We start from the raw sequence: 18,437 nt of genomic DNA on the forward strand, positions 1-18,437 counted from the left end.
TTGTCATTGTAATTTTTACATAAAGAATTAAATTTTTTTATAATAATTTAAAGTAATTATAAAGATATAAATAAGAGTAGAATAAATACAAGAATACATCGGAATAGAAAATGTTTCATGAATTTAAATTTTAATCTGAATCGAAACTAAGTTTATTTCAAAAGCTCGAGTTTGAGGTTTGTTTTTAAATATTTTATACATTACATAATTTTTACATTAATTATAATAACATAAAAATTATGGACATCGAATTAGGCCAGTTAAATATTTGTTAAAAAACATTTGTTGTTTCCTCATTCCTTACGGTAACGTGGAATTGAATTGTGGGATAAATTAATGACAACTGCCAAGAACCGCTATCGACCATAGAAACCTGAGAAATTTGATGGAATTACAGGACATAGTTCCATGTTTGATTAATGGGACGTCTGAAATGGTTAGAGGATTTCAGTCAAGTTAAGCATAATGGTATCAGACAAAGACCGTCACCAGCAAAGAAACGGCATAAAAGGAAGTCAATTAATTAATTATGAGTTACCCGAGTTAAGCAGTGAAATTTATAATGAATGAGGATTTCTTCGTAATAATATTATGATTTTTTCTAAATACGTTAAAAATTATGAATGAAATTAACGTATCATAACAACTACTAAACAAAAGAAATGTAAAACCGAATACTATATATTCCTCTTTAGTTTCATCCTGCTGATTAAATTTTTACATATTTATAAAGATAATTTGCTATAAAATGTATAAAAAGTTGTTTTGCAATCAGTGATGAACGATGGTACTGTCCAAAAAAACAGAGTAGACTTCGATTTGTATAAAGTATTCAAAATAAATTGCGTAGGTGTCACGTGTAGAAATTTTTTATAAGTTAAAATCCAGAATATTATTTTTTTATTTTATAATAATATTTTTATTTTTATTTTTTAGGAGTGTAATTGATGGATATATATATATATAAACTAGGAAAATGGCCCTCGGTTTTCTTTTCAGATGTAAAGTAAATTCAACAAAAGACTGCTATACAAATATATATATATATATATATACACTAATTGACATTTGATATTCTTTCTTACTGTTTTCTTGATTTTGATTTTTTTATTATAATAGGTTGATTTCTTGGAAAATTATCAATAAACAATTGCTAAAATCCGTGTTTAGAACGTTGTAATTATAAACATTAGACTATATTTAAGAAAAATTAATCAATTAATATAAGGAGAATTAGGGGGATCGTGAAAAGTTTAAATTATTAATTTCAGTCTCATTTAAGCTAATTCATTCTTTTTCTTGGTTAACATCACATGGATATCTTATTTTTTCAATTAGTACTTTGTGAATAACTTATGTTCTCACGAGAAATTAAACTAAATAATTTTGTCTAGTAAAATTATAAAATATATTCAAATGTGAATAAATAAGTTAATTTTGAATTGAAAATATTTTAATATTTTTATTGGATAAAATTAATCGCCTAACTTATGTGGAAATAAAAATTATGCACAAAGGATTAATTGAAAAAATAATATTTACGAGATGTTAATTGAGATAAAGAAAATCATTAAATATCATATGAAAAAAATTGAAACCATAAAAATGAAATTTATCATAAAAAAAGCACTCGAGTATTTATTTTATTAGTTTGTACATAATCCTCCTGCCTAAAGAGAAGAGTTCGAATCCCCTCTCCACAAATTATAAAAAAAAAATTATCATAAAAAAAATAAAATGAAAAACGTGGAATGATTCAAACCATGCTAGCTAGTGAAAGAATACCGGCCACTAAGAACAATTTTGAAGGCCTTAGTTAAGCTAACTAATAAAAAAGGATATTAACATATATATATATATATATATGTTATAATTAAAATGCTTTTATCACTGTATTAGGGCTCTTAAGCTATAGACCAATTGTCCTTAGACATCATGATATATATATATATATGTGGACCTTTAACGAATTATCTTCTTGTCAATTAATAGTCTCTTTGATGTCTTTGACTTAGCTTTAAATGAATCATCATTCTTTCTAACTAACATAATTAAATAATTGTATTTAATTTTGATGTTAAATAAAGATGTGGATTTTAATTCTTATCCGAACGTCTCAATCGTTAAAAGAGTTAAAACATATTAACAAATTGAAATAAAAAATATCGAACAGAAGAGATTTACAAATTAAGAGAGAGCAATTCCCCGATTGGATTTTGATATTAAAGATACAAATTTTGGTTTTTTTTATAAACACTTCAATCGTGAAAAAATTAAAACGTGTTTGTGAATCGAATTTGAAGACAGTGTGAACAGGTGAGATTTACGAGTAAAGAGAAACCAACTTCCTATTACATAATAGTCTTAAGAAAAATCAAGAAGGAAAGAAGCGAAGCTGACAATTAGTTGCAGAAGGGACAGTAATCCTCCACGAGGACCACAGGAAGAACATGTGGTATCCATGGCGTACTAATCGTTTTGAATACTGAGAGGAAAGTCATCAAAATGATAATTACTGCTGAATTATTCATAGTCATTTTATTTTCCATGAGTTTCAAATGACCACTTCAACTCTTAGAAATTCTGAATAATATTCTACGAGTTTGCTATCACGAGTTAATTACATAAATAATAAACTTTTAACTTAATCTCATGAACTTGATTCAATTAATCCGAAATCGAATTCGATTATAACTCAATAATATATTATCATGAATCTTCTTTAATTCTTTCGACAAAACATCGAAAAAAAATCATATAATATATACATATATATATATATATATATATATTTTTTTTAAGATAAGAATTACAACACCTTTTATTCTTTGTGATTGAGATTGAGTTTGGACGGGTGGGTTACTTTTCTTGTTTGGGCACAACTGCTGCTGTGAGTGGGGTTGGTGATGAGTATTACTCAAGTGCTTTTAAATGAAGTCAAAATAAGAGTACTTTAAAAGCTAGCTTTCATGGGGATGCAGTAGGAAGGCAATGGAAATTGGTTTGAGCTTGCCATCAGGGTGGTAATTTCGTTTTCGAGTTTGAAACCCAATCCTCCCCCCATAGTCAAAATTTCAACATTAATGCAGCTGTGCTTCATTCTTGACGACTTTGCAAACGTTCCAATTACGATGTTACTGAAAGACAAAACTACATTAATCTCTTAATTTAATAATAGGTGTTCATGCCAGTGTACGTCTTACGTAGGATTACTGGGGCAATCCTGGTTCGGGACTATATAACTCAACACGTTTCACTGCCTAAATCCCCACCACATTCGTTTCCCAAAAGCAGAAACCCACCACCATCACCATGGAGCTCTCTCTTGCTGTTTTGCTTGCTCCTATTGTTGTCACAGTTGTTGTTGTTGTCGTCGTCTTTGGACTCGGAGCCAGGCCTAGATCTAGTACTAGCAGCGGTGCCAAAGACCTTCCCCCAGGGAGCTTGGGGTGGCCTGTCATGGGTGAAACTCTTGAATTCCTGTTTGGGAAGCCGGAAAAGTTTGTGTTTGATAGGATGAAGAAGTACTCTCCTCATATTTTCAAGACCAAGATTCTTGGGGAGGAAACTGCTGTCATATGTGGTCCTGAAGGACACAAGTTTCTTTTCTCCAATGAGCAAAAGCTCTTCACAGCTTTCCGACCTCACTCGATGCAGAAACTATTCCGCTCTTACCAGGCTGCTGCACCAGTTCAGATTGCCAGGGATGCTGAGGCAAAAATTTTGCGGTCTCCAGGATTCTTGAAGCCTGAAGCACTGGTGAGGTATTTGGGGAAAATGGATTCCATCACTCAGCAACAGATGGAGAAATACTGGCAAGGCAAAGATGAAGTGAAGGCCTTCGCTCTTGCTAAGACCCTGACCTTGACTCTCGCATGTCGTTTCTTCTTGGGCATCGATGACCCTGAGCGTATCTCTAGGCTCGTTACCAACTTTGATGATATTACCTTGGGGATGCATTCAATACCTGTGAACTTTCCAGGGACAATTTTTTACAGAGCGAACAGGGCGGCAGCTGCTATCAGGAAGGAGTTAAGAGAAGTTATAAAGGAGAAGAAAACTGCCATGGCGACAGGAGCACCTATGCAGGACATACTTTCCCATATGATTGTGGCCACTGACCCGTCCGGAAAATACATGCCGGAGGCTGAGATTGCTGATAAGATTATGGGGTTGCTGGTTGCAGGGTACAGTACTGTGGCTACTGCTATGACTTTCTTCATGAAATACGTTGGAGAGAGGCCTGACATCTATGACAAAATCTTAGCAGGTATATACATCAAAACAACCACTTTCATTCTTATTTACTCGCATAAAATTGATTTGTCAGGTTCTAATTATTGTGAATGTTTGAAACGTGCAGAGCAATCAGAGGTTGCAGCTGCCAAAAAGCCAGGGGAGCTCTTGGATTGGGATGACATACAGAAGATGAAGTATTCATGGAATGTATTGTACGAAGTCATGAGACTGACACCTCCACTTCAGGGAACTTTCAGGGAAGCCCTCACAGAGTTTACTTATGCTGGTTTCACCATTCCAAAGGGATGGAAGGTATGTCCGCTAGTATGTGATAATCTAGATCAACATGACCGAGTTAGCAAACAGCCAACCACGACTAATCTCCACGCTGAACAATCAATATCTTTTCCTGCAGGTATATTGGACAGTTAGCACAGCGAACAGGAACCCAGAATTCTTTCCAGAACCAGACAAATTTGACCCTTCAAGATACGATGAAGGAAATACTTTTCCCCCATTCACATTCGTTCCATTTGGAGGTGGACCTCGGATGTGTCCAGGGAAAGAGTACGCTCGACTGGCCATACTCACATTCGTGCACAACGTTGTGAAACGGTTCAAGTGGGAGTTGGTGGAGCCAAAGGAAAAGATCATTGGAGATATGATGCCAACACCAGAAAAAGGGCTCCCCATTCGCCTTCGGTGTCACTAGGCTGGCGTCTAAAAGCTCTCTCCTTTTGATTCTAAACATACAAAGAGACTTTTCTCATTTAACTAATAAAGTTGTAGCTATGGGACCATTCTCCATATATAGTTTTAGCCTAAGAGGCTCCCAAACCCTATGGCTTTTTCCCTTCTTTTTGTTGAAATCGTTGTCTGTCTGTCTTTCTTTATGTTAAAATGGTTGAGCCACAAGATATGCTGTATCTTCTTTGCCATAAAGCCATATTTTAGGTTTACCAAAGTCAGATTGCAGCCCTTCACATTGAACAAATGTTTTTAGTTACTGTTAAGAGTTGACTTACTCTACTACTACTAGTTACAGAGAATCTAAGCCATAAAAGAGATGTGCAATTTCTTCTAAAGTTAAAACCAGAAATCTATTGTCAGATACTGCACCATTGGTGGTCCCAAAACCTGGACCCATGATGAAAATATTTGGTTTGGCTCTGGTTAAAGCCACCTTTGATTTGACCATAATGCCCTCTTTCAACTTGTTCACTCCAATATTTGACTGTGTATTCCTTGTTTGCCCATTACGATTGGCTGCGCGCAATAAGCAAGTTGGAAGGGTGAAAGGTGTAAAGGATCTCAAGGTCAAACTGAACAAATCCCAGCAAATCAAGTGAATATTCTTTGGATATGTGTTCACAACACTTGTATAAATACATTGCACTGATCAATGGTGTATATATATACAAGCCTTTCATGAAGAAACCTTTGCAGGTATATTGGAGGGTTAGCACAACAAACAAAAAACCCAGAAAGATTATGAGCAATGGAGATGGAGGTAGGATGAAGGACTTTCAGTAGTAGCAGTACTAACAACTCGGTGAAAAGATTCAAGTGAGGGTGATGGGAATGATGGCATGTCCCAAGTCTCATGCATCTCCTGTCCAGAAGAGATCGTTGGATCTTAAATTATAAAAATAAGGGTTTTTCTCTATTGAGTAGGTAACAATAAAATCAAAATTTTACATGAGAGATAATTAAAAAATAATTATATAAATTATAAATTTACATATTTTAAATTTTATACATATAATAATAAAAAAATAAAAAATTGAGAGATTATCAATCCTTATCTCAACCACTACTTCGACTGTGTCATTGATAATTGATATATTTTTTAATTAAAAATATAAGCACATGGTAAATAAATCCCAACCTAATTTTAGGTGCCTCCCTTTTCTTCTTTGTTTAACATGGTGGTGTCCTATCCTTGGATTAGAAGCAATCAAAGCATCACCCTGGTGGTGTAGTGGTGCCAAAAAAAGTCATTGTTCATAGCTACATCCACCTTCAAATTTACTGCTCTCTCATTTTCACATTCTAAGTAAATAATAATAATAATAAAAAGTAGTACATTACTTATTTCTCCCCCCAACCAATGCCCAACCTTTCTTTTGCAAATGAATATGTCAAAGTAATTATTATTATAATTAAAATCATTTACCAGCTGTAGTAGCACAAATCATATACAGTAATGTCCTTTATTAGTTGGAATTAAAGACTAGCTATAGGAAAATTCAAGTGGAATCTGACTTTTTATTCGGCAAAAGTACCATATCTGATCCTAATGCTAATTTTCTGAGGTTTATTAGAGAACTATTTAGTCGAGATTAGAATTGTTCACTATCTCACGTTCATCATGAAACTAATCAACCTGTCAATTGAATGACCACCCATCATAAAAATTTAGATTTAAATTTACATATTTTTTATGTTCCTTCTGATAGTATTGTTGCATGTTTAGTTATAAAACTGTCTAGGCATAACTTGACTTAAAATGATATAAGCTATATTAATTTTCCCTATAATATATATATATATATATATAAAAGATTAGCTATTAAAAATTTTTTTAGGCTCACTTATTCAAATATATGAAGATTAGAGTGAATAGATTAAATTCAATTCGATTAAAAATTGAATACTTGATTCAATGTCGATAGATATATTACATGGATTATGTCGATCAATTTTCAGTATTTGAAATTTATAATCATGTCAATAAAAAAACTAATTATTAATAATCTATTTTCAATACAATAAGTGCAGCTTAAGTTATATATTTATTGTTATAATTAAAAAAACGATTATTAATAATCAAGTGATATACTACTCAAAGTTTGGTGGCTTACGTAGCAACAATAGATCGTATGAATTCGATTTATTTTACCGATTATTTAATTCAATTTATTGATTATCATTATGTCAATCAATTTTCAGTATCTAAAATTTACAACCATATCGATAAAAAAAACTTTGATTATAAAATATATACATATAAATGTATAGTTTTTACATAAATATTATAAAAATATATATTTTATAAAATGTTGACAAATAATAATAAAACCAAACAAAACCTAAATCAATTTCGATTATTTTAATTTCAAAGTATAATTCAATTTTCGAAATTAAAGGCTTGTACCAATCAAAGCATATAGAAAATGTCCTGCTACTCAATCGTTGGAGAATTTCTCTTTTTTCTTTCAAAAGAAAAAGAAAATGAAGAAAGAAATCTAGTCTTAAATGGTAAAGGCACATTCACAAAAGAAATAAGAGTAATTTTGAGGTTCAATGTCTATTGGTCAGTTAATGCTAAACCTTTTCATGGCAAAGGAACACTATGCTCACAAAACAGACTGTGCAACTACAACATGAGAACGACCTAACTACAGAAGGGGCAGAAATTTTCCATTCATCCAATCACTAATAAATTATACACTAGCTGCTGCTGCCGCCGCCAGATACTCAAGAAACAAGCTCTAAAGCCTAGTTTGTAAGAACTCTGCCATTAAATTCCAGACAAAATCCATCACAGCACCCCTATCAAACCCCTGCCTGTAACAAAACCAAGCATAATATAAACAAACTTTCACTAAAACCAGTACTATAAAATATCATATGCAAAAAATAATATATTACGTAACACAAACATCAAGAGTCACCATGCTACGAGTCAAAACATCTAGTGTAATGACAACATTTCACACAGTTAACCTTAGGGATTAACATACTGCTGTCACTGGTCTAAAGCGACAAAATATCACTAGATACTCAGAATTAGAGGTTCATATAGCACAAACTGTAGATGAGACAATCATGGTAGCAAACCACACCAATCACAATATAATGCCTCTCAAGATATTTTTAGGATATTAAGCCAATAAGGTGTTATGCCTAGCACATTTCCCTTTATGAAGCACGAGCAAATATCCAAATTTTAGTGTTGATGGTGACTGTGATTGATGGGAACTGAGATTATAGCATTCAAATGTGAACCCAAATCATACTTTCTTTATCTATAATTTTTGGATTGATGGGAGCCCAAACTCTTAAAGGATAGTGACTGTAAAGTGCTTTTCCAAATCATAATAGCAATCAAGCTGCAGTAGTTTTAGTGGATTAACATAATGCTTAATCTTCAAAAAAAAAAAATAATGCTTAAAAACCTGATGCGTGTTTCAGATACAAGGGAATCTATTGAACTGAAATTTCATTTACCAATCCAATTTTAGTTCATGTATAAGACCCCTCACATTTTCACCAAAGAGGGAAAAGATTCATGATCATGTTAACAAAATAAAAGAGAATACTCTCGTGGGTAATTTAAAACTAATTAACAGAATAGTTAGAGCTCTTGAAATCTAAGCCTATAGAAAAAAAAAAAAAGGATATATTGATGCTTCAACAGCTTGAATAATTAGAAATTTGCACAAAAAAATCAAAACTAAGTTTCACATTCAAGATTTAACAGAAGACTGTCTCTCTATTACTGTAGCATAACAAGTAAATAACAAATCACCTGCTTAGTCTTTGAAACTTCAAACGATAGTGGAGAATAAACCTGAAAATTTACAAAAAAAAATTGAGGATACAAAAGGTAGTCTAGTTGATATTAGCTCTCAACTCTTCTTGTTAGGAAGTCAATTAAATGTCTACCCTTTTCTAATTTGGGGCCAAGTCTAGTTGTTTTTGTGTAATTAGATGGGGAGAAGTGAACAGCAACAGATTATACCAAGCTTACTTTAGAAATTTTTAACTTGTTTTCAAGGCATGATTGTCTTGTCCTAGGCATGACATTTTAGACCCCAAAGGATGAGTGACTGCCTAGGTTTTTTCATCTCTTATTTGTTCCCTGTTTCACATAAGTTAAACTGCTCATCACAAACTGTCCCACACCTGAAGAAACCTCATAGCACTCTTTTTTAATTTGATGTATGTCAAAAATACCATGAAAATTAGTTAGTTTCTATTTGAACATGCATATTTGATACATATTGTCCTTATGATGCGTTCTGCAGTTTAACACTCATCACAAACTTATTTTTTTTTATATGTTATTTACTATTAATATGTCTAAGTTGCTCTAGATTTGTGCAGTTCTGCAGTGAGTGCAAGTGAGGCAGCAAAGGCAGGAATCCCATTAGGAGAATATGAAAACAGTTCTCAAGTAGGTCCTAACTTTAGTCAACTGATAATTTTCCATTAATTGGGTTTTGACGGTTGCTTCTTTGTTTTACAGTTCTGCTTGAATGCTTTAATTTGTTGAACTGACAAAAACTCTTCGTCAAGCATTTCCTGTGAATTTATTTAAGCAAAATCTGTGGTAGACTGAAAAGTTTCTTCTTTGTTGTTGGGCCACTAAGCATTTACAGGTCAAAACAAACAAAAAAAATGCCATTAATTACTATTATATGATTATTTTTCTTCTGTAGAAATTAGTGCTCTACTTCTATAATTTTATTTCCAGCCTTTAGATTTTCATGGTTCTGACCTATGCTTCAAAATTCAAACTTTATTATGGTAAGAAGTAGGGTTGCTTTTTGCAGATTGATTTTGCATTTGATGATGTTGATATAATAGAGGAAAGAACACTAATTTCAGTCATTGGACGCCGAAGATTGCAAGGTGAGGAGTCCATAATCCAAGAGAAGGTGAGTCGAGTTTTGTTGTCTGTCCTATTTCCATGGCTCTCTAGGCAGAGCCATGGCGTGGAAATTTACCTGAAGACATGTAAGTACTCAAAATATTTCTTAGCATTAATGCTCTGAATTTATACAATCTAAAATTTATTCACACTCTATTTTAATTACTTCAGTCTGAAACACTTATTGCTAACTTTCACTTGCAGTTGGTGCTAAGCATGGCTGATCAGCTTGTATTCATGGTTAAAGAAGATCTATATAAATGTGGTTTAGAAGGTTCTATTCCAGTTCTAGTAGAATCTGTGAGTAGCTAAATGCATCTGCTCACTGCTACAAAGGAAGGAAAAGAATGATGAACTGATTTAACACTTATACATTTTTCAGCTCAACTGGTTGGAAACTGCTGAAGAATTGATGACCTATTTTTAGGTGATGCAGAGGTAAGCTCTTTTGAGGACAATATCTCCCATATTTTGCTATCTGTCTGTCTATCTATCTATCATCATTTGCTTTGCTTTGTGCAACTCATCTCCTACCATGCTTTGCTTTGTACTTAACGTGGTTGGGTTATTTCCTTTGGCCAAAAGAAAGAATAGTTATAAGGAGCATAACAATGTGATGTTCGTGAAGAATTTTTGTTATCTATAAGTTGATTGCAGCTGCTGAGAAGGGTGTGCAAGCATGCTTAATAAGTTTAAATATTTTCACAATTGTATATCTTTCTCAATGCTTTTCTCTTCTGTTTAAATATTAGCTCTCAACTCTTCTTGTTAGGAAGTCAATTAAATGTCTACCCTTTTCTAATTTGGGGCCAAGTCTAGTTGCTTTTTGTGTAATTAGATGGGGAGAAGTGAACAGAAACAGAATATACCAAGCTTACTTTAGCAATTTTTAACTTGTTTTCAAGGCATGATTGTCTTGTCCTAGGCATGACATTTTAGACCCCAAAGGATGAGTGACTGCCTAGGTTTTTTCATCTCTTATTTGCTCCCTGTTTTACATAAGTTAAACTGCTCATCACAAACTGTCCCACACCCGAAGAAACCTCATAGCACTCTTTTTTTAATTGATGTATGTCAAAAATACCATGATAATTAGTTAGTTTCTATTTGAACATGCATATTTGATACTTATTGTCCTTATGATGCGTTCAATAGATAAGCAAATAGCATACACTTTTCCTATCTGCAAACAAAAAATTCTATTACCCTAACAACAAAATACTTGAAAGAAAATCCAACATAGAGAAATGTTAACATAGTTCTAAAACCACCAAAAGTCTGACTAATGACTACAAAGTTAAAGGAAGATGCAAACTCAACATAATAAATACTCACAATAGAACTATTCTCTTGAAGACTCAAATAAGGCAACAACCGGATAAACATATCGAATGAAGAAAACCTGCATTTTACTCTTAAGAAAGCTTGCTTCACAAATGACTTAACTAGTCCTAGTTACTCTTACCCACCAAATCATATGAACTCAACAGGATCCCAACAGCACAAACCACTTAAGCCTACAAGGCAAAAATCTTAAAAATCATTTATTAGCAGCAAAATGTTATTAACCCTTCCAGCATTATAGAAACTAAAGCCATCAGAAGCTCAAATATGCCATACCAAATCAAAATCACTACTGCTGCTGATTCTGCTGCTGATTTTGAGGATTTGGTGGAGGTGGCATTCCTGGACGTGGTGGTCCAAAAACAGGAACAGCACCAGGAGGAGGAGGCATTCCAGGCCGTGGTGGAGGTGGAGCAGGCATTCCAGGCCGTGGAGGCGGTGGAGCTGGAGGTCCTCTCATCATTGGTCCTGGAGGTGGAACCATCGGCCTCTGACCATATTGAGGTGGCGGCACTGGGAACTGCTGAGGAGGTCTTACTCCAAAAGCCGGAGGCGGTACCTGAGGAGGTGGGCCACGTGGCATCTGAGGTGGTTGCGGTTGTCCCGGGTAAGCGCCAGGTGGCATTTGCCCAGGGGGACGGATCACGGGTGGAGCTCCACCAGCAGGAGGGTAAGTCATGGGAGGAGCGGAGAGCTGCGGAACAGGTGGTCGAGACATCTGGGGCTGCATCATCCCGGGAGCAGGACCTCCAACACCACGAACAGGGCCAGCAAGACCAGGCTGGGCCTGAACAAGTGGCCCAGTGGGGATCCCACGGCCAGCAGCACGACCAACACCAGGGCCAGGGACAGCATTAGCGGAAGCAGCCTTGGAACGAGACTCTTCAGGAGGAGGAGGACCCTCGACGGTCATGGAAATAACCTCTTCGCCACGGAGAAGAACAAGGCCAAGGGTTCGACGGTCTTCGCGTTCCTCGTTGGTGTTCGAGTTCTTCTTTCCTTTAGCAGGAGGAAGCTTGCGGAACTCCTCGCAGTCGCCGAGCACGAGATTCATGTGGCGGTCGAAGGCCATGAATTTGCCGACCAGTTGGCGCCCGTCTTGGATGGTGACCCGCATCCGGTAGTTGATGAACTGAAGCATTTTGGAACTCTTGGACATCGACATTGTTGCGATTTTGGAGTGCAGAGGACGATGAGAATGGGAATGGGAATGGAAATGGAAGATAGATTTCTAGGGTTTTGATTTCTCAAGCGGGAGAGATGGAGGGAGTGACTTTCTCTTTTTGACCCGCGCCCATGGTCGGCCCTCTTATTCACTTCAAAAAATAAATGGGCCGGAAAGATAGATAGACCCAATAACTTGTTTGGATGTCCGAAAAGTATTTTTTTAATTGATCATTTTATTTTATAAAAAATAAAAATAAAAAAGCAACCAAATAAAGAAAAATAAAAGGTCAAAAATTTAATTACATGGAAAAAACTATGTGAGGCTATAATTGAGAGATAAGATTATTAGGATGTAAAATACGTAACTAAATACATTATGTTTCAAAATTATGCATTTTGTTAATCACATTTTAAGATATGCTTACGATATAAATAACTCGGCCAATGGTTTGAGAATTATTCAAAAATCCAAAACAAAATGACCGAACGAAAAAATTTGACAATAGAAAATATAATTATTAATTTGTCTTTAATTGGTTCAATAAAAATTCAAAACTTTGCTAAAATATTTCTCAAGATTTAAAATTGGTAAGGTTCTTTCAAATTAAATCAAATTTTACTACACTTAGTATCGAAGAGGCAAAGAATAATAAAAAATCTTTACATTTTTTGCATAAAAAATGTAATTTCAATAATAAAACTCAATAATGGTAAAAAGATATCTATCTATATAAGGATCTAGGTTTAATTGCATATTTAGATTTTCAAATCTTTAATCTTTAGGTTTAGAGTTTCACTCTACTTCTCCATTGTTTTATTCAATTTTATAAAATTGATCAAAACAAATATAGATAAGCACACACATATGATATAATTTAAATAAAGCTTTATTTATATTTTTTGTGATTTTAACTTTTCTTACATGATATATTGTGATTTTTTTTCAAATAATATTTTATAAATAATTTATATTCTCACAAGAGATTATGTTATGTTTTAATTTTAAATTGCAAAAATATCTGTAAATATAAACAAATAAATTAACTTTAAATTAAAAATATTTTAATAATTTTATTAAACAAAATTAACACATTCACAAGGCGTTAAATGGAAAAAAGATATTCATTGACGGCTGATTGAGAAAAAAAAAATCACAGGATGCTATCTGAAAAAATTAAAACTACAAGGGTTGTAAATAGAGTTTTCCCAACAACATATATAGGAATATTTTAAGCTTAGAAACGGCACCGTTTTATGAACAATTTTCGTGACAAGCCCCGTTGCCGTTTGTATAAAAGTGGTGTACATTAAAAAGAAATGAAGAAATAGTTAGACGTGAAAACTGAAAAAAGGAAAACCATTGTTGAGATCTAAGGTAAAGGAAGAAAGAAATGGCGGCAGCAGCAGCAGTTCCAGATCACTTGTTCAATTTAAGGAACAATTTCTACTTGGGTTCGTATCAGGCCGCCATCAACAACAGCGATCTTCCCAATCTCTCCACCGATGACGCCGTCGAGCGCGACTGCCTCGTTTACCGCTCTTACATCGCTCTCGGCAGCTACCAAGTACGTTAAACTTCCCCCCCCCCCCCCCCCCCCCCCCCCGTTTTTATTTTATTTTATTAAATTTCTTCTTGTTTTCTAAAAATTTTACAAATCTCAGTTGGTGATCAATGAGATCGACTCCTCTGCTGCTACTCCTCTCCAAGCCGTTAAATTGCTGGCTCTCTATCTCTCCAACCCTCACGAGAAGGTTCATTCTTTTTAGATCTGCCTTCTTTTTATTTGGTTATAGAAAAGATCTGCGAGAAAGTATGGGGAAAAGAGGATGTTTGATTGATTGATGGTTATTGCGTTTTAGGAATCGACGATTTCGAGCTTGAAAGAGTGGTTGTCAGATCCAGCAATTGGAAACAATGCCATCTTAAGGTTGATTGCTGGAATCATTTTCATGCATGAAGAAGATTATAATGAGGCTCTTAAACACACCAATGCTGGTGGCACCATGGAACTGTGAGTTGTCCCGTTCAAGTTCAACTTCATTTATGCTTGCATTCTATTCTATGATGCGTGTGTCATAGAATAATATCAAATTTTGCTTCTTTATTGAAATTGCATGATTTGGCTAGATTTCACTGAATTTTCCCTCCTAGGAACCGACTTGCTTGGACTGACTGCATAATGACCTTTTAGATATTCTCTTTACTTTCTTTCTAGGTAATTTGGAGCCTTCTATGGTTTCACAGCACAGATTTAGCTCTCACTCCGTTGTCCCGCTCGAATATATACCTCAGAAAATGCATTATGGAACAATAATAAAATTTATGGGTTATCTAAGAACTACAGTAAACTCATTAGGCTCTTGTATGTTGCAGGTGATTTCTACCTGCTTAAACTATATATTTAGATGAAATATAGGATTATAATTATTCTCTCTCGTCTGTGTTTGTTTTTGAGAATAGTTCGTTTAAAATAACAACATGGAGTATTTACCGTTTCAAGCTTTTGATACCCTGGTGCTAAAGAAGGAATAATTTTGTCAATAAGCCAATTATACGAAAAACCTAAAAGTCATGGTAAAACCCCGCAATGGTGGTTCTGAGTCACCTAGCCATTATCAGCCTGTACAAAACATTTTATCAAAGTGCTTATGTTTAGTGCATATTGCTCATGCTTCATCACCACAAGATTTTCTCTAACTGCTTCTGTATTGTCTTTGCAAGTTGTAGTTTGTGCTGTTATCCTGATACCTTGGGGATCTAATTGGCTGAGATGCTGCGTTGGATAGACTTACACTGACCTCTTTTTGATTTTAATCTTAAAAGCCATTTTGATGAAAGATAAATAGTAATTTAATGAGGTCTAAAGCTAGTGATAGTACGATATTTGTTGCTTTTAGGTGACTGGATATGGCTACCATGTCCACCATTTTCTCTAGAGCAGACATTATTGTCTCTGTTTAGTTTGCTTTTTAATCATCTACACTGTTTATTCCATCTTCTCTACCAATTGAATGAAAATCACATGCTCAAATTTGTGTGGCAACTGTTAGCTTAACATTGTATCAGATGAAGTTTTCTTGCTTAAAAGTTGATGTCAAGTTATTTTATAAAATTTTTGGGGGAAAATACTTATGGAGGTAATTTATGAGTTGATGTCCAATTCCTATGCTTATGTTCTTTCTAGTGACTTCAACTCAATCTTTCAACTGCCAAAGCAAAATCTGCAACTTGTATTTTTACTAGTAAATTGGATACTGTGATGCATCTCCTGAAGTCATCTGGTTTGCTGTATTTAGGCATGCATTGAATGTTCAAATATTCATCAAGATGCACCGGTCAGATTATGCAGAGAAACAGCTAAGGGTCATGCAGCAGATTGATGAGGACCATACACTGACTCAACTAGCAAATGCATGGTTGAATCTAGCAGTGGTACGGAATATTTTTCATTTTAATAATCCTATTAGTGAGAAACCATATGATGCAGGATGCTGTAATGGGTGTTATTCTACCCTTTCAGGGTGGTTCAAAGATACAGGAAGCGTATCTGATTTTCCAAGATTTCTCTGAGAAATATCCAATGACCGGACTGATCCTGAATGGGAAGGCTGTCTGCTGTATGCACATGGGAAACTTTGATGAAGCTGAAACGCTGTTGCTTGAAGCACTTAACAAGGCAAGTTTGAACTGTGGATACTTTTTTATTTTGTTAAGACTTAAACATATTATTTGTCAATTATTTTGGTGTTGTTTAGAGCCCTGTGTACAGTGCTAACCACAGTCAATGTGTTTCACGATCATAAATTACTGTGTTTTCAATCTTGGTATCCATTAAGTTTCATGGTGTAAATGTAACCTCTGACTGACACCAAATCATATTGAATTTGACTCTTAGCTTTTCCTAGGGTTTTCTCCTAGCCTCTTATGTTCCTGTCAATTTTCAAGTTTTTGATCGATCGCGACACTGAATATTTCACACTCCCAAGTTTTATTGCTGCATTGCAATTAGTTGGTTTGTTTCTTTTCAAGATTTTATGTAATAAGGGTCGGTTGTCAATTGATATAGGATGCAAAGGATCCTGAAACTCTGGCCAACCTGGTTGTATGCAGTCTTCACCTTGGTAAATCATCTTCACGTTACCTAAGGTAAAGTATCTACTTATATCCTTTATCTTCCTGCTCCTTTGTTTTTTTTAAATAATTGAACTCTCACTTATCCATTTGGATAGTTGACAAGTGTTATACATTTTTTTAAGTGCACTCCATAATATTGTGGTCATAGCTAGTTTAGCCAATCTAAAAAGAGTACATCATGTTCAAGAGTTTGGCAGCTAGATTAATGAGATCCTATACATAAAAGGAGTTCCCATTTATTTTATTTACGTTAGCATGTTTTTTGGCTGTCTATGTTCCTGTCAGATATGTAGAGCACTACAAGCAGAACAAATCTCAGCACCAACTAGCTAAACTCCAAAGTTACTAGTCTTGACTGCCTGTAGGAAACAAATATTAGTCAAGTCTTTAAAAAAACTCCACTATTCTTTTCATTAATCGCCACTGTCCTTATATCCATTGAAGTTTTCTGAAGATATATTTGGTTTCATGTATTTCCTTTTTTGAGAACCTGAGGTAAGGCTAAAAAATATCGCAATTCTGTAGCTTTAGATGAATTGGTGTTTGCTGGTACTGAGCTGAACTTTGCTTATCAATCTACTACTAGAAAAACTAGCTTTGTCTCTTGGCCAGTGGAAAGGTGCATTTTCCAGGCTCCTAACTACGCATGATGAAAACTGATGGTACTACCTTGAATCACTTTGAAATATCAATAGACGTTTTTTAAAAAAATAAATAGGTTGGGCAAAACATGATTCTATCTTTTGACCTCCTTTTTGGTGGAGAGTTGTGATTAGCATTGAGGCAATACCTTATTCACTGATAATGGACTTTTAAGGTAGTGCGCCATACCTTATGCTTAGAGAACACTCCAATTTGCATTGTGAAGAACATATTGGGTCCACATGCAAATCACCCATGGTGCAGCTTACTCCTGCAAAGCGGTGAATGGTTACACAATAGTATTACCATGGCCAAATACAGTAAGTGAGGGGAGTTTCATTCGTGTCCCTGATATTCAATTGAGTTGAAGCGCTTTTATTCTAAACCTAAAAGTGCAAAGTTTATTGTAGCTTGTAGAATATGGAAAATAGTCCTATTCTTGTAACTGAAATGCACTTTAGTGGGATTGTCTATACTCGCGATGCATTCATTGTTAAGTGCATCTTCGTTATTATTTGTGGGGTATTCATGTACGCTTACCATGCAAAACTGCTTATTCCACTACACGGGTAAACTAACTAATTCTTTTGCAGCTGTATCTTATTTTCGCTACTCTGCTATTCTAAACTTAATCGAGGTGCCATGTTAATTCTTTTGAAAAATGATCCTAATTCTGACCCTACGATTACTTTGCAGCCAACTGAAGCTCACACATCCAGAGCATGTTCTTGTTAAACGTGCATCATCTGCAGAAGACAGCTTTGAAAGAGCAGTGCAATCAGTTGCTTGAAGATGTCAAGTTAGTTTTCGATAAAAGGTCATCGGTGCCTATTCACAATTGTTATTGCTATTCTTTTGGGTTTTGTAACCTACCGGAATATATGATCGATATGAGGTCTGTCGAACTAAAAGGTCCAAACCTTTAACTAGAATGGTATTTTTTTGGGTATTGTTGGATAAGGTACATTATATATAGTAAATGTTTCTATTACATTTCACCTGTTTCATATGATCTAATGAAAACATGTCTACATTTTCGTCGTAATGGTAGTACTGGCAACTTGTCTTAGTCTTCTTCTATAAAGGGTACTTCTAAACGTTGGGATTATATGATTATTGCCAATGCTGTGTTCATGAGATATATCTTCACCATGAAGAGTTGTAAATTACATAGATTGTGTACTAAAAGATATGTGAATATTTAAATGTTTACATCATCGTAGGGACAACCAACATCACCTATTAGTTGTG

At 34.6% G+C, this 18,437-nt stretch overlaps 3 protein-coding genes across 4 annotated transcripts; 2 read left to right on the forward strand and 1 right to left on the reverse strand.

Moving 5' to 3' along the window:
- The first annotated feature begins 3,011 nt into the window (after window positions 1-3,011).
- LOC18595104 (beta-amyrin 28-monooxygenase-like) lies at window positions 3,012-5,203 on the forward strand. The gene is made up of 3 exons (XM_018122530.2): window positions 3,012-4,270; window positions 4,364-4,551; window positions 4,655-5,203. Exons 1-3 carry the CDS (start codon window positions 3,313-3,315, stop codon window positions 4,949-4,951), a joined length of 1,443 nt encoding a protein of 480 aa, XP_017978019.1. The 5' UTR covers window positions 3,012-3,312; the 3' UTR covers window positions 4,952-5,203.
- A 2,285-nt stretch (window positions 5,204-7,488) lies between these two features.
- LOC18595105 (uncharacterized) lies at window positions 7,489-12,531 on the reverse strand. 2 transcript variants are annotated; one of them, XR_001928541.2, is made up of 3 exons: window positions 11,519-12,531; window positions 8,774-8,815; window positions 7,489-7,809 (listed from the first exon to the last, which is right to left on the reverse strand). XR_001928541.2 is itself a non-coding variant. In XM_018123654.2 (2 exons), exon 1 carries the CDS (start codon window positions 12,405-12,407, stop codon window positions 11,532-11,534), a length of 876 nt encoding a protein of 291 aa, XP_017979143.1. In that variant the 5' UTR covers window positions 12,408-12,531; the 3' UTR covers window positions 7,489-7,809; window positions 11,519-11,531. The 2 variants fall into 2 exon arrangements, 1 of the variants encoding a protein (XP_017979143.1); XM_018123654.2 differs by lacking the exon at window positions 8,774-8,815.
- A 1,188-nt stretch (window positions 12,532-13,719) lies between these two features.
- On the forward strand, window positions 13,720-18,231 carry LOC18595106 (coatomer subunit epsilon-1). Its single transcript, XM_007022917.3, has 7 exons — window positions 13,720-13,974; window positions 14,072-14,161; window positions 14,270-14,421; window positions 15,707-15,842; window positions 15,931-16,086; window positions 16,477-16,556; window positions 17,883-18,231. The coding sequence occupies exons 1-7, from the start codon at window positions 13,801-13,803 to the stop codon at window positions 17,974-17,976; spliced, it is 882 nt and encodes a 293-aa protein (XP_007022979.2). The 5' UTR covers window positions 13,720-13,800; the 3' UTR covers window positions 17,977-18,231.
- Window positions 18,232-18,437: the final 206 nt, after the last annotated feature.

The sequence above is a fragment of the Theobroma cacao genome, chromosome 6 (assembly GCF_053813885.1).
Source record: "Theobroma cacao isolate CCN51 chromosome 6, ASM5381388v1, whole genome shotgun sequence".
Classification (NCBI taxonomy): Eukaryota; Viridiplantae; Streptophyta; class Magnoliopsida; order Malvales; family Malvaceae; genus Theobroma; species Theobroma cacao.

Excerpts from the sequence above, each read along its gene's own strand:
- LOC18595106 (XM_007022917.3), top strand. The coding sequence starts at position 13,801 with ATGGCGGCAGCAGCAGCAGTTCCAGATCACTTGTTCAATTTAAGGAAC. Across the intron at positions 14,422-15,706 it reads GCTGGTGGCACCATGGAACT|GCATGCATTGAATGTTCAAA; the intron begins GTGAGTTGTCCC and ends TGCTGTATTTAG. Across the intron at positions 16,087-16,476 it reads TGCTTGAAGCACTTAACAAG|GATGCAAAGGATCCTGAAAC; the intron begins GCAAGTTTGAAC and ends CAATTGATATAG.
- LOC18595105 (XM_018123654.2), bottom strand. The coding sequence starts at position 12,407 with ATGTCGATGTCCAAGAGTTCCAAAATGCTTCAGTTCATCAACTACCGG.
- LOC18595104 (XM_018122530.2), top strand. The coding sequence starts at position 3,313 with ATGGAGCTCTCTCTTGCTGTTTTGCTTGCTCCTATTGTTGTCACAGTT. Across the intron at positions 4,271-4,363 it reads CTATGACAAAATCTTAGCAG|AGCAATCAGAGGTTGCAGCT; the intron begins GTATATACATCA and ends TGAAACGTGCAG. Across the intron at positions 4,552-4,654 it reads CCATTCCAAAGGGATGGAAG|GTATATTGGACAGTTAGCAC; the intron begins GTATGTCCGCTA and ends CTTTTCCTGCAG.